The sequence below is a fragment of the Monodelphis domestica genome, chromosome 1 (genome assembly GCF_027887165.1).
Source record: "Monodelphis domestica isolate mMonDom1 chromosome 1, mMonDom1.pri, whole genome shotgun sequence".
NCBI classification, from domain to species: Eukaryota; Metazoa; Chordata; class Mammalia; order Didelphimorphia; family Didelphidae; genus Monodelphis; species Monodelphis domestica.
The window spans coordinates 281,759,791-281,782,871 of NC_077227.1; the positions used below are offsets into that span (position 1 = coordinate 281,759,791).

Below are 23,081 nucleotides of genomic sequence, written 5' to 3' on the forward strand. Positions count from 1 at the left end.
GTGTTTTTATAATCAATATGGAAATGTGTTTTACATGATAATAAAAAATTAAATTAAAATGGGATTGGGGGAAGATGAGTGAAAACAGAAACATCAGCTATCACTATTTGTCTCACTGAACTCCACCACCCAGGGAGGAAGGATTTTACTTACCTTCTGCTCCAATGGACACCAGTTTGACCCCCTTGCTAGCAATGAAGTCCAAGGCCTTATTCACATTGGAGATTTTGTGGACCCTCATTTTTCCTCTCTCTGGCTTGGCCAAACGTTCACCTAATTAGAGAGAACAAGGAAAGAAAAAGTTCAAGAAAAATAAAATTCCTATAAGGAAGGGAAAAGTATGTGACTAACTTCCCTCCCTGCCTTCATCAGGTGAACGAGGGCTCATATTCAGAGTATTCGCTGAAGTACAGCAAAAAACATCTGTATCTGTCTCTTTGGTAGGTAGACACTAGGGCAGGCACAAAGTATGTAGAGAAAATCTGTAGTCCTTGCTTCCTCCTTCCAAGATGCTAGGCATTTCTGTGCTTTAAACATTTCTGCTGCCCTTCAAAACTTGATGGATTTTACATTCTGTCTGATAAGCCAGTCATGATGATTTTTAAAAAAAAAGGAAAAAAAGATAAAGAGAAAAGTGCCTGGTCCAAGGACACACAGCAAGACACTGATGATGCTTTAGGCCAGCACCTATCTCCCCCAAAAGCCTACCACTACCTGTCTGGTCCCTGGAACTCCTTCCCAACAGAGCCTTGCACCTATCATGTGGTACACTGGTTTACAGTCAGATCTCAGCTCAAGTTTTGGCTTCAATACTTGCTATGTAACCTGGGGAAAGTCATTCCCCTTTTGGGCCTCATTTTCCTCTCCTGTAATATGAAGTTTGTAACCTACACCTACTAACTCACCTCAAAGTATTCCTACAAGGAAAATACTTAGTGAACATTAAAGGGCTGTGGGGGAAAAAAAATCATTATTACTGTCATCAGAAAAGGCTACAGCAGGAAACATAGATTCTCCTAAAATTGGACAAAAGAGATTTTTAATTTTTTTGGAGTGGGTGCCTACAGATTGTGTAGAGTTTAACAAACTCTTGGAACAACTCGTAGGAACCTATACAGAGCAAAGTGAGCAGAATTAGAAGACCTGGCATAATGACCACAATAATGTAAAGAAAAACAACACAGAAAGATATTATCAGGAGCCAGATCTATCAGAGCTTTAAGGAATTATGAGTGAGGCATGCTTCCCTCCTCTCAGTAGATGTGGGGGGCTATGAGGGCAGAACAAGCATCTTTTATTATCAGAGATAGCCATTAATGTTTTGCTTATCTGAAATAATTTTTGTTATTCAGTCATTTCAGTTGTGACATCCTGACCCCATTTGGAGTTTTCTTGGCAAAGATTCTAGAACAGTTTACCTTTTTCTTTTCCAATTCACTTTACAGATGAGAAAATTTAAGGCCAAAAGGATTAAGTGACTTGCCTTGGGTCCTACAGCTAACAACTGCCTCTAGGAAAATTTGAACTCATATCTTCCTATTGCAGGCCCAGTGCTCTATCCACTATACAACCCAGCAGTCCTATAATAATAACAGCTAACAATTAAAGCTTTTAAGATTTGCAAAGCACTTTACAAAAATTATCTCATTTGATGCACACAATAATCCTTAGAGGCAAGTATTATTGTTATCCTCATTTTATAGATGAGGAAACTGAGGTCTACAGAAATCTAAATGACATGGTCACAAAGCTAGTAAATATTTTAAAATGAATTTGAACTTAGATCTTCCTAATTACAGATCCAGCATTCTGCCCAGTCTGTCACCTTAGCTGACCAGCTATACTTCTTTATTCTGGAGGGACACAAGAATGGGGAGTGGGAGAGTGGTGGTGGTCATTGGAATGTAGCAGTAACCTAAGGAAAGAAGCTCAATGAAATATTTAATATTTTTAAAAATACTTTAGATTTGGAAATTTCTTTCTTCCTTTGCTTTGCTTTCTTTTTAAATAGCAATCCCAGTCCTACTCAGAGCTCAAGTCTGGACAGATATGTCAAAAGACTGAAAAAACCCTATTGAACTAAAAGGATAATTTTGGCATTGGAAAAGTTAAAACACTTTGTTTCTCTCAGGAAAGAGAGGTAGAGGTCTACTCTCTCAAACTGGATAGCCATGTTGCTTGACTTGCTTAAATTTCTTTCTTTTTCTTTTTTGGTTACATGGAAAGGTTCCATGGCGAGTAGGGAGAGGAAGTAATAGGGAGGAAGGCAGAGGTCAAAGGGGGAAGCCATGGTATTTTTTATAAGGTATCGCTAAAACTTGGCAAAAAAAAAAAAGTAGGCTGAAGTAGAATTATAGTTCCAATACTACAGGAAAAAGGGCCTCTGGCTTTTTAGCAAGATGTAAACAGAAAAAGACACTTTTGTGGAAGGGAACCAGCTCATAAAACTCCATATTAAAACTCCACACAGGCTTTGTGATCAGAAAGAAGTCAAGATATTGAACCAGTTCTCAATGTCCATCCCACAGGGACTCCAAACCAGTCCACTCTGGGAGTGATCACTGCCAGGGTTCTCACTCCATCCCACCAACACTCCTGACACAGAAACACTCACCACCACTTCAATACCTAATTCTAGTTCTTGAGGGTCAGAAAAGAAAGGAAAGAAATAGCTCAGCACAACCCCCAATCCCAGTGAGAACGTCTTCCCGAGTCCTTCTGTAGGGGGGCTCCCCGCATGGGCCCCTCACATCAACTCAAGCCTAGGAGCCACAGGTGGTGAACAGATTGCCTTTCAATCAAGCAGTCCTGATTTTTGTCTTATTATTAAATCAATATTTTTCACTTAGAGGGGTCTCTAGAGTTCTCCTCCTATCAAGATTCTCCCTCTTAGACTCATGAGAAAGAACACTATCCACATTCAGAGGAAGAACTGTGGGAGTAGAAATACAGAACATTGCATAAATGGAGATTTGAACCTTTGACTTCTGGGGAATGAAGTCAAAGGTTCAATCTTTAATAAACCTCATAACATATAACATTTTATTATTGAGATATAAATTTAATTTTTACAATATGGGTTAATGGGGATATGATTGAGCATTTAGACTCTAAGCGATCACCCTAGTGCAAATATCAATAATATGGAAATAGGTCTTGATCAATGACACATATAAAACCCAATGGAATTGTGTGTCAGCTACAGGAAGGGAGGGAATGAATCTTGTAAGCATGGGAAAATATTACTAATTAATTTAATTTAATTTCCCAAAAGGTAATTTAATTTTTAAAAAAGATTCTCCCTCTTAGAAGAAGCTTATTGTTGTTAAGCTGCTTTTTTGGGTCCAACTCATTGTGATCCCATTTGGGGTTTTCTAGGCAGAGAGACTGGAGTGGTTTGCCATTTCCTTCTCTAGCTGATTTTATAGATGAGGAAATTGAGGCAAACAGAGCAAAGTGACTTGACCAAAGTCACACAGCTAGTAAGTATCTATGTCCACATTTGAACTCAAAAGATGAGACCCGGCACTCTAGCCACACATGGAGAAGTTTGGTAACCATAATTCATTAATCCTGTCTTCCTGTACCAATAGGAACCTTCTCCCTTCTAAGTCCCTGATTCCCCTACACAACTCCTAGCAAGCCCTGCTAGGCAAAAGGGACTGGCCAGACCATGAAGACTTCTGTAAGAAAAGGATCAGTTGGGACAATGGATTCTACCTATTTCCCAGTAAGATGAGGAGTGGAACAATCTGGCCGCCCATGCTCCCTCTCCTGTCTTTAATTTTCTCTCACTTCTTTTCCATGCTCCAAAGTGCCAACTCTGATACTTTGATTTAAAAATAAATATGACAAAGAATGCTTTGCCCAATTTTAACCTCCTGAGTGAGAATAACCAATTCTGCTTAGGGGCAAAGGCAATTGAGGATCTTTGTAAGAGCCATCCAATGGACCTCCCATCCTGGGATTTTCAGGCAATCTCAGTCCTTGTATTCATGACTAGGAAAAATGGGACCCTAGCTCTAGAAGGGATTTTTAGAGGGCATTTAGTCCAATTCCCTCATTTTCTTACAGTTGAAGGAACAGAGACCCACAGAAGCAAAGACACTTTGCTTAATATTTCTTGGCTGGGTAAGCAGTGCCAGGAACCTCTCAGCTCAATGTTCTTTTCTCTCTAATAGGAGTTCATGAAGTTTTTTGCATTACAGATTCTTTTGACAGTCTGATAAAGGCTATGGCAGGTAGGTGGTGCAACACTGTGAATTTCAAAACTACTCCACCCTATTCAGACCATTCTTTAGAAGATTGGATTTAGCTACTTCCTGATCAATAACAATAGAGATACTTGGAATAACAGAATCAGGTCTTAGAAATTACATTCTCCACCCTACTCAGTGTAACAAGATTAGGAAGGGCTGCAGCAAACTCAAGATTTAATTATTTGAGAATATGGCCTTCAACAGACATGTACAAAAAGGACAGACCTCTGGGCGGTCCTAGGTTAAGCTAGAGCCACCATTGGCACATGTGAGACGCAGGAAGTGAGGTAGAGAACAGCCTCTGGAGTTCTTGGGACTTCCTGTGAAGAGGGCTAGAGTCAGTTTGAGGCTGGTGCTTAGAGTTGGAGGAGCCCCGAGGACTGCTTTCCTTCAGATTGGTCACGTGAGTGATAAGGACTGATCCCCTTTCTCTGCCTTGGCTATCCAAGGCCTTAAAGCCTGCTTTGGCTCAACCTGAGCCAGAGTGGGGTCTGAGTTAAACCTCTTTCCTTCTCTCTCTCTCTCTCTCTCTCTCTCTCTCTCTCTCTCTCTCTCTCTCTCTCTCTCTCTCTCTCTCTGTCTGTCTTTCTCTCTCTCCCCCTCTAATACTTTCTTCCTCCTGTTGTAATTAAAAACACCATAAAAATTTGGCAGCTGACTTGAGTGCTTCATTTTGGAATTCCATAAGTGAATTCCTTGGTGACCTTAAATTAATATATATCAGTCTTTTAAAGTGATGTCAATATCACAGCACTAAGCTTGGAATCAGGAAGATTCACCCTCTTACAAAGACCCTCATTTGCCTTTGCCCCCAAGCAGAATTGGTTATTCTCACTCAGGAGGTTAAACCCAGGAATTTAAACCCAGCCTCAGAGTTACTAGCTAGGTGACCTTGGGCAAGTCATTGTACCCTGTTTGCCTCAGTTTCCGCATCTGTAAAATGAGCTGGTGAAGGAAATGGAAAACAGCTCTAGTATCTTTGCCAGCAAAACCCCCAAATGGATTCGCAAATAGTTGGGACATGTCTCGAAATGACTGAACAACAACAAAACCTATAGATTTCTCAGAACAGTATTTTTAAAATGTACAAAATAAAATACACAGTATTTCAAAACTACAAAGAAAATCTGCTTGACCTAAAGAAGGACTCCAGATGTGTGAGATCTACTTTGGCCTTCTTATTGCTCCTATCAAAACCTCCCGAATCTTAATGAATAATTTAAGGCTTAGTTTAGAATAGTTATAGGAAGTTATAAGGATTTTTAATCTCTGTCTTTGGGTAAAAGTTATCACCTGGTTCCCTTTCCCTTCTCCCTTTAGTTTAATAAACCTATTATTTTGTTATATTTATAGTTTTAAACCCTTATTTTATCCCACATATTTCACCTTGTTTGGTCTTCCACCTCAGAAGATACCCACTCAGTGTTTCCCAAACTCATCTCTTGATTCCAGCCTCACCTGAAATGACCTCCAGCAGCAACATGAGCTTCAGGCCATCCCGGAAATCCTCCTCTATGTTCTCAATCTGTGTGCCCGCTTTTCGGAGATGCGAATTGCACCATGCTGTGAACGTCTAAGAAAGGGAAAGAAGAGAGAGAGGATCAATATCCCCAGACTCATTCGTCTCATCCAGTTATCCCAATGACTCTGTAGAACTGTTGATTCCTTCCATCAGTTCAGATGGACTGGAGAAGAACAAAGGAAGCATTAGGAATCCCTTGGTCAAGGGGAAAATAAGAGCTTTCAGTTCAGTTTTATCTAAGTGGCTTTCCTTCCTTCTCTACCATAAAGATCTGATGACTTCTCTTTAAGGGAGTCACCTAACATATAGCTGACTCATTTGTTCAATTATATTGAAAATTAAAGGGCAGCTAGGTAATGCAGTGAATAGAGTGCCAGACCCGAAGTCAGGAAGATTCATCTTCCTGAGTTCAAATCTGACCTCAGATACTTACTAGCTGTGTGTTCTCAGGCAAGTAACTTAACTTTCCTTGTCTCAGTTTCCTCATCTATAAAATGAGCCTGGAGAAGGAAAATGCAAAGCACTCCAGTGTCTTTTCTTGTTTTGATTATTCTATGAAACATGAAACTACATGTTGTTTAAAGCAACAAATTGCCATGGATTATTGTTGTTTATTTTGCATTGAATAGTGTGTACATATCTAATTGTAAAATGTACAAATAAACAGTAAAATTTCAAAAGAAAACATGAAGAGGGTTCACAAGAGTTCACAAAAAGACACAACTGAAATGAATGAATAATAACAAAATTGAAAAATAATGAGTTATCCTACATGGTTTGGGTCCTAGAAATCACCATTAAGAGTTTTTCCTTGGGTTTTTTTTAACCCTTAGTATCAATTCTTTAGTGTCTAAGAAAGAAAAAGAAGAGAAATCAGTATCCCCAGACTTATAAGTCTCATGTTATTATCCCACTGGCTCTGTAGAATTGTTGATTCCTTCTATCAATCTTGACCTGGGAGGTCTTAATTGAAAATTTCATAGTATCAATTCTTTTTTTAAAATTCTTTATTTTTAATAACAAATGTCCACATGTTTTTTGAAGTTATATGATCCATATCATCTCCCTCCCTTCTTTCAGAGATGGCGAGTAATTCAATCTGAGTTATACATATATTAGCATGCAAAACAATTCTTTTTTATTTAATATTTTATTTTCCCAATTACATGCAATAACAATCTTCTACATGCTTTCTGAAACTATAATATCCAAATTGTCTCTCTCTGTGTCCCTTCCCTCTCCTTTTTCTGAGATGGCAAACAATTTGATCTGGGTTATACATGTATGATCTTGTAAAGTATATTTCCAGATTGGTCATGTTGTGAGAGAATATTCTTTTAAAATCTAATTCACAAAACCAATGTAACCAAAATTAGACGGGAAGCAACAAATTGGGAAACAATCTTCATAACAAAAACCTCTGACAAAGGTCTAATTACTCAAATTTATAAAGAGCTAAACCACTTGTACAAAAAATCAAGCCATTCTACAATTGATAAATGGGCAAGGGACATGAATAGGCAGTTCTCAGCCAAAGAAATCAAAACTATTAATAAGCACATGAAAAAATGTTCTAAATCTGATAATTAGAGATGCAAATCAAAACAACTCTGAGGTACCGCTTCACACCTAGCAGATTGGCTAACATGACAGCAAAGGAAAGTAATGAATGCTGGAGGGGATGTGGCAAAGTAGGGACACTAATTCATTGCTGGTGGAGTTGTGAATTGATCTGTTTGGGAGGGCAATTTGAAACTATGCCCAAAGGGTGATAAAAGACTGCCTGCTCTTTGATCCAGCTATGGCATTGCTGGGTTTGTACCCCAAAAAGACAATAAGTAAAAAGACATGTACAAGAATATTCATAGCTGCGCTCTTTGTGGTGGCAAAAAACTGGAAAATGAGGGGATGCCCTTCAATTGGGGAATGGATGAACAAATTATGGTACATGTTGGTGATGGAATACTATTGTGCTCAAAGGAATAATAAAGTGGAGGAATTCCATGGAGACTGGAACGATGTCCAGGAAGTGATGCAGAGTGAGAGGAGCAGAGCCAGGAGAACATTGTACACAGAGACTGATACACTGTGGTACAATCAAAAGTAATGGATTTCTCCATTAGTCTCAATGCAATGTCCCTGAACAACCTGCAGGGATGAAGGAGGAAAAAAAAACACTACCCACAATCAGAGGACAAATGATGGGAGTAAAAACACTGAGGAAGGACAACAGCTTGACTACAAGTGGAGGGGATATGATCGAGGAGAGACTCTGAATGAACACCCTACTAAGGAAACCAATAGCATGTAAATAGGCTCGGGTTGAGGATGCATGTGATATCCAGAGATGGGAGGGTTGGGGAGAGGGAGGGAGGGAAAAAAAGGTGATCTTTGTTCCTAATGAATAACATTTGAAAATGACCAAATAAAATGTTTAAAATATGTTTAAAAAAATTTTTTAAATCTAATTAAAAAATAAAAACACACACAAATAAAGTGAAAAATAATGTGCTTCAATTTGAATTCGTATCAATGCTAAGACAAAAGAGCAGCAAGAGCTAGGTAGTGGGGGTTAAGTGATTTACCCAGGATCACACAGCTAGGAAGTACCCGAGGCCAGATCATCAAGATAGTAGCATTATTGATCACATGGGTCGATGGGGATATGATTGGGATATAGACTCTAAAAGATCACTGTGGTGCAATTATCAATAATAGGAAATAGGTCTTGATCAATGATACATGTAAAACCCAGTGAAATTATGCATCAGCTACAGGGGCAGGGGGTGAACACACATGAATCATGTAACCATGGAAAAAATATTCTAAATCAATTAAACAAAATTCTTCAACTAAAAAAAAAGATAGTAGCATTAGTTTGGTATTTTAGAATCCCATTTCTAGGAATAATATAACAACTCACTATGACCTTCTGTTTTGAAAACTGACTGAGAGTAGGGTCCTAAAAAGTATTGGGAGGGGAGCAGCTAAGTGGGTCAGTGGATTGAGAGCCAGACCCAGAGATAAGAGGCTCTGGGTTCAAAAGCTGTGTGACCCTGGGTATGTCACTTAATCCCCATTGTCCAGCCCTTACCTCAATTCTGCCTTGGAACCAATACAGATAATTGATCTTTCAGAACAGAGACAGAAGGTAAGGATTTTTTAAAAATGCATTGGGTAGAAACAGACATGGTTGCAGGCACCAAGAAAGAAACCAGTACATAAGGAGAGATGGAAGGTAAGAGAGTGAGAATGATAGATGCATGGGCTTCACCAATAGAACTCCTCATTATGTCTGAGTCTATTTGATAGATGCTTGCTTGGAATCTTAGGAAAAAAGATTGAGATCTAGAAGAGGATGGAGAGACCAATGGGTCCAAACCCCTCACTAAATAGGTGAGACTGAAAGAAATTGATTGATTTACTATATTATTATTTGTATGATCTTAAAGATCACAAGTTAAAAGTTTGAACCCATGTCCTGACTCTAGAGGCTACTGTTCCATACTATCTAACTCATAAGCAGAGGAAGGACATGCATTACATTTTACTGAGCACCGATAAGAACTCCTGGGAGATGAATGGAGGGCTGGGGAGGGTGAATGTGGAATAAGAGGCCTTGGTAGTTTGAAATGACCCTCAGAGGCTATCAAAATGGCTATTTCTCCAAGCTTCCCTCTACAAAAGGTGGTGTGGCCCTAGCCCTCCAGAAAACCAAGACTCCATCATCCTATGACAAAGGCTATAAATAAAAGATGCAAATGAATGACTTTATCACCCGGGCACTCACTGGTCCCTCATAATTGTGGTATGGCTCCAGCTTTATCGGGCCGTTCCAGATGTCCCAAGCTTCCCTTTCACCCTTCCTCATTTGCTTCCTAAAGTGGCAGCAGAACTTTACTAAAATAAAGAGGAACGGAGACTAGGATCACAGACCTAGACATCCTTACTCACTGAGGAAGATGGAGACCAGTAGCAGCATCCTTGGAGCACATCCTCAGGAAGGCACAGATAATTAGAGAGTTCAGCTGGCACAAAGCAACCAGCAGAAGCAAACACCCACTGCTTAGCTCCCTAGGAAAATGGTAACCTCTTCTCCAGATAGCCTCATTATAGGACCTGGAGCATCTGAGATCAGGTAACATGAGGGCAGATGCTAAAGGGAGATGAAAAAGCTGAACACTTATTTCCCAAAGTCTCTGATAAAGAGAGCTCAGAGCACTTTACAAATATGGATAAGTACTAATGCAATGTCAAAAAAGGAGTGATACTTTTTCTTTACTATGGTTCTGTGTGCACTGGAAACTACACAAAATAGGTTGGAGATAATTCTTTATCCTGAAATTTGATTTTGTATTTCTATTGAAAAGAATAGGCTTAACCCCCATTGCCTAGTCCTTACTACATTTCTGCCTTGGAAACAATATGTAGTTTTGATTCTAAGGTGGAAGGTAAGGATTTAAAAAAAGAAAAGAAAAAATTGGGATTATAACAGCTCTTTTTACAGTGGCAACAAATTGGAAATGGAAAGGACACCCATCAATTGGGGAATGGCTGAACAAGTTGTGGCAGAAGACTGATGGAATACTAATTGTGCTGTAAGAAATGATGAGCAGGATGGTTGCAGAAAAACCTGGAAGTCTAACATGGACTAATGAAAGTAAACTAAACAGAGCCAGGAGATCATTCTACACAGTGACAGCAACATTATTCAGTGATCACCTGTGAATGATTTAGCTATTCTCAGGAATACGATGATCTAAGAGAATTCCAAAGGATTTATTAGGAAAAATGCTATCTTGCTCCAGACAAAGAACTGATGGGAGCCTGAATGCAGATTAAAGCATATTTTTAAAAACTTTATTTTTTCTCTATGTTCTCTTTTGTAACATGGCTAATATGGAATATATTTTGCATAACTGCATATGTATTATTTTCTATGTCAAAGTCCTTGCTTTCTCAAGGAGGGGGGAAGGAAAGAGAGGAAACCCCCCAAAGGATTTCTACACGAGCATTCCTAGTTTTGAGGCCAGTTTTCTACATATTGCCTCTCCCTGCTTCGAATGAATAAATGGAAATAATCCAAATAAACAAAATAATCAAAAAACTAATCCAATAAGAATAAAAAAAATTATCACACTTCAGTGAAAAATTAGACCAGCAAGGTCTCTACTGACCCCACAGAGCAAATTATAGATTCGAATGCCCTTAGTTAAATGTGGGTTTTCCCAATAAGTCTGCTTATTGTAGGTTCAATCATGGGCAAGATCGTAGATCAAAGATGGAGAACTATAAAGGACCCTTTTGTTGTTCAGTCATTTCATTTGTGTCTAAGTCTTTGTGACCCCACTTGGGATTTTCTTAGCAAAGATACTAGAGTAATTCACCATTTCCTTCTCCAGTTCATTTTACAGATGAGACAAAAAGGGTTAAGTGACTTGCCCAGGGTCACACAGCTAGGAAGTGTCTGAGGCCAGATTTGAACCTAGGACGTCCCATCTTTAGACCTGGCTCTCAATCCACTGAGCCACCTAGCCACCCACCCCATTTGCCCCCCCCCCTTTTTTTTACAGATAAGGAAACATACTACCCTGGGATGTTCAGTGACTTGCCTAAGGTCACACAATAGGAATTATGAGAGGTAGGCTTAGAACACAGGTCTTTTGACTTCAGAGCCAAGTCCTTTCTTCTGCCCCACATTGTGTGAAAAATATTCCTAAGACAGTAGGCAAATATAGAAACATATAGCATATAGATAGGGCGTCTCTGGGTCTTAGTCTATTTATCTGTAAACTGGGAAATTTTAGTAAGTCATCTCTAAGGAATCTCCCAGTTCTAAAGTTGTAGGATTTCTATGATTCGACAAAGCATCTGATAGACAGATGCTCCTGCTCTTAGCCCAGAACCAAAACCCACTCATAAAAAGGGGGAGGGGGAGCAAATGGGGTGGGTGGCTAGGTGGCTCAGTGGACTGAGAGTCAGGTCTAAAGATGGGAGGTCCTAGGTTCAAATCTGGCCTCAGAACTTCCTAGCTATATGATCCTAGGCAAGTCACTTAACCCTTTTTGCCTCAGTTTCCTCATCTGTAAAATGAGCTGGAGAAGGAAATGGGGAATTACTCTAGTATCTTTGCTAAGAAAACCACAAATGGGGTCACAAAGAGTAGGACACAAATGAAATGACTGAACAATGAAAGGGTACCTTTATAGTTCTCCATCTTTGATCTATGATGCTACCCAAGATTGAACCTACAATAAGCAGACGTATTGGGAAAACTCACATTTAACTCAGGGCATTATACAAGTCCACTTTGGTCTCAGATTCCTAGACAGTTGAGGGCTCCTGACTTTCCCTGTATACCTCTGTCCACTGAAATCTTTCCTCAGGAAAGAGCAAAACTTAAATTAAACTTCGCTTTCTGGTTTCTGTCATTCTTACAGTCACTACCTTATTAGGACAAGGTTAGAGTATGAGTCATGCCCAGGAATTAATCTAGGAACTCTGGGCACCCAAATTCCCAGACACCTTGGTGGAGGGCCCTCTCCTTTTATAGTGGAGTACTGGCTTCTCTCTGTGCCAAAAACATAACCCCTTTTAAGGTCTTAGGAGAAGGGTGGGGAAAACCCACCAATTTTTCAAGGAAATCTTTTTCCTTACAAAGCTATCTCTATAGGTCATCCAAGCAACATAAGCTTTTTTTCCCACCCAAAGTTGCCCTCCCCTCCCAAACTTCATCCTTTCCAAACTCAGTTGCTGATTTTTTATTGACTTTACCTTCCTTTCAGAAAGATTTTAACTTGGGCCATAAAGGCATCAAAAGTCCCTCTTCTCCCAGACAATCAATTTTATCTCTAGTTTACACAAGTGATTAAAGCTATCACAGTATAATGGAAAGAAAAAAAAACAACAGATTCTGGAGTCAGAGGATATGGGTTCAAAAATTACCCCCGGTAATTGCTATCATCTTGATCTTGTTACTTATACTTATTTGGTTCTCAGTTCTCTCATCTGTCAAATGAGGAAATTAGACTAGATAGCATCTGAGGTCCCTCCTACGTATAGATCTATGATATTATATGATATTATAAATAATGATAATAATAATGCCTTAGAAGTTCAATGATATTTCATATGGAATAGAGGCATTAGACCTGGAGTCAGGAAGATCTGAATTTAAATCCAATCTCAGATACTTCCTAATTGAGTGACCCTGGTTAAGTCATTTAACCTCTGTCTGACTCAGTTTCCCCAACTGGAAAATAGGAATATTAAATACCACCTCCCTCCTGGGGTTATCATAAAAATTAGCTAATATTTACTATAACACTTGGCACATAGCAAATGCTTGTTCCTTTCCCTTCCCTTCCCATGGCCCGAATCAACTTCCCCCCAGTGAATGGACCATCTAAAGGTGCCCATGTCTCATGGTCATATGAACAGTGCCTTCATCCTAGGCAGCTTTTGAAAGCTGAGATTGTAGTCTCATCAGTCCACAGATTGGGCTAAAAAAAAGCTAAGAGCAAAGCTGTTTTCCTAGGTTTACACTACAATTTTTCACACTCATTTTCTGGGTTCTGACTTGCTCAGTGTTATCTATTTAATGCTTCTCCTCATTTTTTCCTCAAACCAGTACTTAGCTGGTATTTTCTGGAAGTTGTTTTTTACTGATCTTCTCTTCTGGTGAAGTAAACCATTAGTATTTCCAGGACTCTGCAGCTTTAAGAGTGGTCTGCTTTTAGACCTCCTGTCTCCTTATTCTGCTTTCTGATGTTTACACTCATCAAATTGAAAACAGCAACCAAAGTCCAAGCGGTTGGCTGACCTCAACAGAAGAATGAATAGCTGTTTACACGGGTGCTTTTCCAACCTACCTGTTCAAACAATAAAACCCATCTGCAACCAAATGAGATTTCTCCCTCCCCTCTTCCCTCAAATCTTGGGACATTAAAAAGAACTTCTTTGCTTGATCTCAGATGAATCTATATACTAGTGCACAAGAGAAGCACACTATTATTCCCCAGCCAGTCTGACCCCCAGTCCTCCAATCCCCTGATAGAAAATTGATTTGAGTCAAGCAAAGGATGCAACATGAATAATGATCCTATAAAAAATTTCCACATAAGTTTTGCAAAATTATATGATTCATGCACCCCCAGACACTTGCTAACTGGGTGACCTTGGTTAAATCACTTCATCCTGTTTGCCTCAGTTTCCTCATCTGTCAAATAAGCTGGAGAAGGAAATGGCAAACCACTCTAGTGTTTTTGCTGAGAAAATCCCAAATGGGGTCATACTGAGGCAGACACAACTGATACAACTGAAGAACAACAAACAAGCCAGACATGAAAGGAAAATGGAATTATAATAAGACACAAAATGGAAGGCTTTTTAAAAACCAACTCTAGTACCTCTACCTATAATCACAACTTATAGACTTAAAATTATTTGAGGCACTGATTGGAGTAACTAAGGCAGTAATTAGGATTCTCGCTCCCGCGGTGATTGAGCTGGAAGCTCAGGAGGTACCTAGAATAGCCCAGTTGTTGCTCAGTCATTTTCAATCATGTCCAACTCCTCATAATTCCCTTTAGGGTTTTTTTGGCAAAGATACTGGAGTGCTTTGCTACTTCTTTCTCTAGCCCATTTTACAGATGAGGAAACTGAGGCCAACAGGAATAAGTGACTTGCTCAGGATCACACAGCTAGTGTCTAAGACCAGATTTGAACTCGGGTAGATGAGTCTTCCTAACTCCAGGACTTGCACTATATCCACTACCCCACCTAACTGCCCTTTCTGAGATTTAGCCATAGACAACCGTGACAATTACAGCTAGCTAGAAAGTTGGCAATTTTCCCACCTCTGTTTTCCTTAGCCAAAGGGTAGGGATGAGGGATGTGATGTCCCTTATCACCTGGAACCAGGAAACAAAACAAAGATTAATGGTTTTCCATGTTATGGAAAAGTTTCCTTAGAGACATACAAAAACTTTTATTGCGTGGTGTTTGCATCCCAGGGGAATAGTTCCCATGCAGATTTTAGGCTCATCTCCCAGATAGGCTAATCAACAACATGCTTTGAATTTTGTTGGACATACATTGCATTGTTTAATTATTGCAGACAAAAGAATATTTATAAATATAGACAGCAAGGTACAGTGACTTGCCTATCAGGAAGCCAAGTTGAAATCCTGCCTCCAATAGCCCCTAGTTTATAACCCTGGGCAGATCATTTAACTTCTAGCCTCAGTTTACTTAGCTGTAAAATGGAAATAATAACACCTGCCTCTATTGTGAGAATGAAATTAAATAAAGCGCCTTGCACACCTTATAGAGCTGCATCAATGCCCTTTTGTTATTTTGTTAAAAGTAATGTTCAGTCTTGTCCAATTCTTCATGATACCCATTGGGGTTTTCCTAAGACACTGGAGTGGTTTCTCCAGCTCACTTTACAGATGAGAAAACAAAGGTAAATAGGATGAAGTGACTTATCCAGGTCATCCAAGTGTCTGAAGCCAGGTCTTCTTGTCTCTATGTCTATGCACCATCACCACCTAGCTGACCACATAAATGCTAGCTATTATTATTAGTTTTATTTATATTTATTATTTATATTATTTATGTATATTGATATAGTATTTATTTAATTTATTGCTTATTTATGTTATTTATATTTAAATTAAATATACTTGTCTAGTATGCTAAGTATGACAAGTATAGTCTTTGCCAAATGAACAAAGCTTGCGTATTAATGTAGGCATTAACCTTAGAAAAGTCAAAACACCTTGAACCTACAAAGTATTTAAGGAGTATGACTGCCCTTACTAAAAGGAACCTGCATGTATACAAACAAGTCTCCCATTGATGGTATTTCTGGCGTAAAGTTCCAGTGCGTGAAGATTCCTCCTTGCAAAAAATATCATGCCATAAGTCGAAAAAATAAAAGGTTTGGGAATTCTGGATTAGAAAAGTCATCAACCTCTGACTCTAATTCAGTTTTCCTTAATCTTTTCTGTACTCCCTCCCGTCCTACTGGGCAACCACACTTTCCTGAAAACACTCACCCTGAAGGGCAATTAGTATCAACAACCTCTATAACACTGCATTATTGTTAGCCCCAGGCAGCAAGGCAAGATACACACGTTAGAGCTGGGAGTTTTCTTCTCTACCTCCTTTCAATGAAAAAAAAAAGTTAGCAATCAACAGCCAGAAATTATTTCATTTCCAATAGGTTGTCCTTGCTGTCCATCTTCTTAAAAGAGGCTGCCAGCCTGGTCAGGATGTGGGCACTGCATGGATCATCCAAGGAAGGTCTTAGCCCCGTCTGGTGTGTGTATGTCTCTGAGGCTGATTCAGTATTTAATTAACTCATCAAGACTGTCAGTCTTTTAAAAGAAGCTGTCAACTGGCTTAAAGGATTAAAGAGTCTTCTCCACCCTTCAGAAGTGGTTTCTGAAAACCATGACTAGACACACAAGGGACTCCCTAAGGACAAAAGCCACAGTCCAAATCTTCCCAAAATTATGTTATTCAGAAAAAATTGCTCAAAGGCATCCCCCAAAAGTCCCATACATGAGATACTGGGTTTTGGTTAGAATAATGTTGAACACAAGGAAAAACTAAGTGGCTCAGTGGATTGAGAGCCTCGTCTGGAGAGAGGAGGTTCTGGGTTTGAATATGACCTCAGATATTTTCTAGCTATGTGACCCTGGGCAAGTCACTTAATCCCTATTGCCTAGCCCTTACTGTTCTTCCACTTTGTATTATTGATTCTAAGATGGAAGGTAAAAAAAATAAAATTAGTTGAGGGGCAACTAGGTAGCATAGTGGATAGAGTGCCAGGCCTGGAGTCCAGGGGTCCTAGATCAAATTCTAAGAAAGAAGGTAATATTTATTTTTTAAAATTACATTGAGGGCAGCCGGGTAGCTCAGTGGACTAAGAGCTGGCCCAGAGACGGGAGGTCCTAGGTTCAAATCTGGTCTCTGACACTTCCCAGCTATGTGATCCTTAACCCCCATTGCCTAGCCCTTACCACTCTTCTGCCTTGGAACCAGTACACAGTATTGATTCCAAGACAGAAGGTAAGAATTCTATTTAAAAAAAAAAAGTCTGCCTATAACCAGGAGTAAGTAACTGCTTAGGGATTTCTGATACTAATAACTGGTGATCTACATATTGAGCCTCAGTAGAAAAAGCAACAGAATAGGTCCAGAGGTTTAAGAGCCTCCTTTATCAAGTGCACTAAATGTTGGGAAATTAATCCAGCAACAATATACTGGTGTAGTAAAATGAATACTGAAATTAGGTAAAAATCCAGGCTATAGAATTTACTAGTTTGTGAGACCCTGGGCAGTTGTTTAATTGCTTTGAGCTTCAGTTTCCTCAGTTGTAAGATGAGAATAAAATTAGAACAAATGGACAGTCTTGGTCTTGGAAGAGGGAAGATAAACCATACTATTTCCCTTTCTCCTCTTACTATGGCCGTGGGGGAAAGCTACTAAAGTGGGATATTACAAACCCTGCCAGATGGTTTGCCTGAAAGTTTTACTTAACTACTTTTTTTTTTTTTTTTATGAAAAACCCTTACTTTATGTCTTAGAATCAATACTAAGCAGGGGTTGGGGGAAGAGAGGAAAACAGCTAGTTAGTTCAGTGGATTGAAAGCCAGGCCTCGAGAGAAGGGGTCTTGGGTTCAAATTTGGCCTCAGTTGCCTCCTAGCTGTGTGACCCTGGGCAAGTTACTTAAGCCCCCAATGCCTAGTCCTTACTGCTCTTCTTCCTTGAAACCAATACTTAGTATTGATTCTAAGATGGAAGGTAAAGGTTAAAAAAATAATTAAGCAAATCCAGTCAATTGAGGTAATATATCCCCCAACTACAATCTAATAAGTCTAGCAAAGTCACTGACCCTAGTTTAAAAAGATGAAGGTCCTGAGATTCTCAGGATTTATTCCAGTTCACCCCAGCAGCATTTGGAGATCCCCAAACCCTAGAGGCTTTCACAAGACAGTCAAACAGGCCATTAATGCATCAAATAAAAGGTTTAAAAAAAAGGTAAAAAAAAATTAGGTCAAATTTTAGGGAGTGTAGGGGGAGCAAAAGAGGTAGCAGGCATATGACAGTGTTCTGACCACAGCAGGAGAAGACAAGAGGGTTAAAAGTGTTAGAACAGCCCTGGGAGAGAGGCCATCCTTCTAGCTGATACATGAGACTCTTCCATACCAAGGAATCAGAGGGAATAGCCAATAGGGATGGGTTTGGGGGGAAGCAGGGTCAGGGGGGAGAGAGAAAATTCTCTCAGGTCCATCTGTGATCACAGATACAGAGGTACTAGCAATTGGACAATGAATTCAATGGGAAAAGTGTTATGCATAGAAATTTCCAGAAAAGATGGGAAGATAGGGCATATCCACAGCAGAGGCAGTCTGCTCAAAATGAATCCCACGAGTCCCATAGAGTTCCAAAAACCCAGAGCCTTTTTTGAGTATCACAGGAATATAAAAGGGGAAAACACAAGGATGAGATTCTGGTGCTGCAAATTACAGAGTTCCTAGCTCACCTTAAAGGGCTCACATGTCTTCCTCAATACAAGAAAGCCTTGAAGCCTATCCAGATCCCTCCAGGCCAAAGAGTTTCTGAAAAATTCCAGGCAGGGTCTCTCCCTGGCTGGATAATTCAATAGCAAACCAGTCGGTCACAACAATGTCAGTAACAGTCACTGGGTCTGTCTGCCCCATCTCCCACCCCTTGCACTGAAGAGCCTTCACAAGCACAAAAACCATATACACACAAGATGAGTGAAATGTCTGTCTTAACTTTCAACACAAAAAGTTAACTGAAAGATATTTTGAATAATTAAAAGAGAGAGGCACAAAGGGCTTTATTTGAAAGTAAGTAAGTATGACCACTGGAGCCTGGTCATCTCCTCCCATTCTGCACCTTCCCTTCTTCATGGTCTCTTGGAGACACAGGACCTCCATGGCTCTTTCCAGCTTTAAATCTATGGTGATATGAGATCCTACCAATGTCCTTATTGACCTTTCTATCTTCTCTCTCTCCTCACTCCAATCCACCTACTGATCATTCATTTCTTAGACCACTGCTTTGTACAAATCACTGCCCTGCTCAAAAATCTTCATTGGCTGCCCCTTTGACTTCAGGTTCAATCCAAAACTGTTAGTTTAGCATTCAAGCATACTCCATATCCCAAATAAGGAGCCTCTTTATCTCATGGACTCATTTGACAATACCCATTTATTATTTTGTGTGAAGAATCCTATTCTGGAGACCGAGTAGGTAGATGGAGGGGGCAGAGATATAAAATTCAAATACATTTCCATAGAGGTTACACAAATGGCCATCACTCCTCATCCTGTCATCCATTTGATCTACTCAAGGAGCCCAAATAGAAAGAATCTATTTTCAAAAGGATACTCCCATTATTCTACCAAGGAAGAGCCATCCAGGAATTCCCACTGCCTTCCTGGAAGAAGAAAGGAAGCAATAATGAACCCAACTTCCATTATTTCTCAAACTTCCCCCCCTGATAAATGGTAATCATGATATATCATGAGCAAACTTCCCTTAGCTATTCTACCCCCTGGAATGCTCTCTCTCCTCTCCACTTATGTAAATGTCCCCCCTTTCTTTAAGACTTAAATCAAATCTTATCTGCACCAACTGCCCCTGTCCAGAGGAAAACCCTCCTATGAATTCTCTGTACCACTTACTACCACTGATATTTAGCTTCATATTTCTCTGTCCTGGGAGGCTACCCTCAGAGGTTTAGGTTCAAAGACAACTGTTAATGCCTACTGCCCACATGATCTTGAGTAAGTCACTTAATTTTGATGTAGCTCAGGTCACTCCCTAGGGTCGTGTTGGCAAATCTATGGCACGCATGCTGGAAGGGGCTGCTCCCCTTCCACTCTCCACATATGTCTGAGGACATCTCTCATCACCTGCCCCTCTGTCCAGCAGCCCAATGGGAGTACTTCCTCCCTCCCCTCTCTGGGATAAGGCAGGGGGCTCACATGTGCCATGAGGGTTGTGGTTTGGGTACTTGGTCTCTAAAAGGTTCACCATCACTGCCCTAGGGCTTAGGGTTCCCTAGCTGATAAATTAGGTCAACTATTTCTCTATCCCCAATAAATAACTTCTGTATTCCCCATCACATCCAGTCCATGAGTGCTCAGTGAATGTTTAATGATAATGATGCTAGGATGAGAAGGAAGATTCCATAAAGCTATCTATGGAGCATCCTGGAAAGAATACCAGATTTGAAATTGGAAGAGACCTATTTTTGAGTCTCATCTCTGACATTTGTTAGCGATGAGGATCCAGACATCTTATTTATTAACCTTGCTGAGATTTCCAACTTCCTCTTCTAAAAATATTGAGAAAGAATTAATACTTGCCCTCTTTCCTCACATTGGGAAAGATGTCTCAGTAAACTTTTAACATGTCACAGCTACATACTCCCCTAAATGTGCTCCCTCTGTGTCTCTTCAAATCTAATTCCTGGTCTATGTGTGTGCCCTCCATGTTTGGTGCCCTCCACTATTGGTGGTGAGGTAACTTGGTAGAGAGTGTACCTAGGGATATGCTGCTGCCAACCTGAAATCTTGGAAGCTGATTATTACATTTTTAGAGTGAGCATTTATAGCTAACACTACAAGTTAGGATTTGATTTACTATTTTGGTGATTATCTAGACTTAAGAAAGTGAAAAAGAAAATATCCATAATGTAGATTAAACTTAAATTAATTTTTAAAATTTTGATTTAAATTAAAATTTTAATTTAAAATTTAAAAATTAATTTTTTCAGAGAGAGCTATTAAACATCTGTCAGCATGGAGTGTGTTCCCTTTGTACATGGCAACAGAGAGGAGGGCAGCAATATTCTCATCGTTTTATTTGCTCTCCTGTTTGAACATTTTTTATTTAAATTAAAACAAAGAAACAAAAACACTAATGTGCTAGCTAGGCAAATAGGTGGCTTATATAGAGAGCTGGACCTAGAATTAAGAAGAGTAAGAGTCCAAATGTGACCTCAGACACTTGCTGTATCACTTTGGGCAAGTCACTTTAACCTCTATTTGTCTCAGCTTCCTAGGATCAAATGAGAGCTATTTGTAGAGTTCAGCATAATGCCTAGCAAAAAGCTAATACTTAAGAAGTTTCCTTCCTTCTTGCTATGGAAATAAGAGTTATTATAATAAAGGCAGGGGGATCAGTAGAATTCTGGACACTTACTGGCTGGAGACCCAAAGCAAGTCACTTAACTTCCATCACTTAGCCCAGTGCCTGGAACACAATAGGTACTTAACAAATATTTACTGACTAAATGTTTATTGACTGCCTCCCAGGTACCTCAGGATTTGTCTAAATAAATTACAGTGAGAGTGAAGTTGGAGTGATAGTGAAGAAAAAGAAATACCCTCTGCATCACCAGAAGATATTCTTTGAGGGTAGCAGAGTGATCTGAAGTCCTAAGTTTTGCTTTCAGAATAATAGTCCATTATTCACTCAGGGAAAGGAGATGGATTCAGAGACTATCCTGGAATCTCCTCTATGGAACAATAATCTTAGGAGGATGGAAGAGAGAAAATCTGATCTAATTCCCTTAGATCCCCAACCTTCTTGGGTTCCCTTACCATACCAACACATACCAGCTCTCTCCCACAGTCAGATCATACCTTCCCATCAAACCAGCAACCTATCAATATTCAAGAAGTTGCTTTAGAGACTCTTGAGAGTGAATTTTGAGCCCCTCTCTATTTTCCCTCCATTCCACCTCTTTCTAATAATTGAACCTAGGAGTCTGTGGTGTAATGGAAAGAGCACTTGCTCTGGAGTCAGGTTCTGGATTGACCTTCACTTTTGAGGCTGTAAAATGAAGGACTTGCATTCTAGGGCCTCTCCCAATTTTAAGTCAGTGGTGACTTTGGTCCTCAAGACACCTGCTCCTTTTCCCCATTCTTGGCATGTCCCCAGTAACCTAATCACAGATGCTGTGTGGTCATGGCTCTTACTCTAAAAGCTAAAAGGACAAGTGTTGAGCTGTTTACTCCATTGCTCAGACTCAATAAGCAGTCTGGTTCCTGGCCCCTGACTCCTGGTTATGAGAAAACAAAGGAAATATACACTCCCTCTCATAATCCATCATATCCTTCAACCTTCTTCTTGTCATCTCTGGCAGCAGAGGCTGTCAGTTACCCTGGCTTGATCTCTGCACCTTTCATCTATCCATTACTCTCTCCCTCCTGTACAACATCCAAATTTCCAAGTCCTCCTTTCTTGACTCTAATAACTTCTCTCTCCAATCCCCAGCTTTCCCTAATTCCCAAAGTTTTACCCTAGCTTGTCATGTTGTGAAAGCCAGGAAGTTTAAAGTCCACAGGACATTGCATAAATAGTCATTTCTATTTCATAAAGGGAAAGGGAATAAAAACCATAATTTCCCTTCCCATTTTTACACTCCCACCCAAGACCTTTCCCTTTTTTATACAGGGGAATCATTTTAAAAATATTTTTAATATAATTTTTTTATTTTATACAGAGGAAATCAGGCTAGGATGAACAGGTTACAATCCTAAAAGGACAAAGAAGGAAAGGAGATTAAAAAAAAAAAAAAGAATTATATTCAACATTAAAAGTAACTAGGAGGTCACAGTGAGAAATTCTTGCTTCTGATTAAGAAACCAGAGATATTCAGCCTAAGGGGGTGGGGAGGAAGAGAAGACTTCAGAGGGGCACAGTAACAATTTTTAAATATTTAAAAGGTTGTTATGTTGAAAAGGAATTCAGGGTAGCTCCAGAGAACATTACCAGGACCAGTCAGGATAAATTACAGAGATAGGTTTCAGAGCAACAGAAGGAAAAAATATTCTTAAAAATGGAACTGGTTGCCTAGTGAGGCAGTGAGTTCTCTGTCATTGAAAAACGTTTAAGCGGAGGCTGGATAGCGGTTACAGAGGGAATTACTGCACTGAATGGGAGGTTGGACTAGGTAACCTTGGAAATGGTTGTTAGCAGTTAAAATTCTACCCCTATATTCTTCTTAATAACCTGGAAAAGGGAGACATTCTACAACCACTAGTGATCTATTTAACAGACTGCTTAATTCCCCACCATTACATGCTTGATTGAAGGAATCTGGGCAGGAACCTTGGCAGACCTGTCCCTGCTTCTCTGGAGTGACCATAACAACATTCCCTTCTCACTTTCCTTCTCTATTTCCTTCTTTATCCATAAGCACTGCATGATGGACATTTTTCAAAAGATTGCTCTCATGTATTTG

At 39.7% G+C, this 23,081-nt stretch overlaps 1 protein-coding gene across 3 annotated transcripts in view; it reads right to left on the reverse strand.

Annotated features, from left to right (window-relative positions):
• Nucleotides 1-23,081, reverse strand: part of ACTN1 (actinin alpha 1) — a 123,596-nt gene that overhangs the window by 54,232 nt on the left and 46,283 nt on the right. For all 3 annotated transcript variants that reach the window (XM_001370071.4, XM_003339444.4, XM_003339443.4), the window contains exons 2-3: nucleotides 5,718-5,832; nucleotides 154-273 (exon numbers count right to left, since the gene is read on the reverse strand). In XM_001370071.4, the coding sequence (XP_001370108.1) occupies nucleotides 154-273; nucleotides 5,718-5,832 (235 nt within the window). The remainder of the gene's footprint in view (nucleotides 1-153; nucleotides 274-5,717; nucleotides 5,833-23,081) is intronic.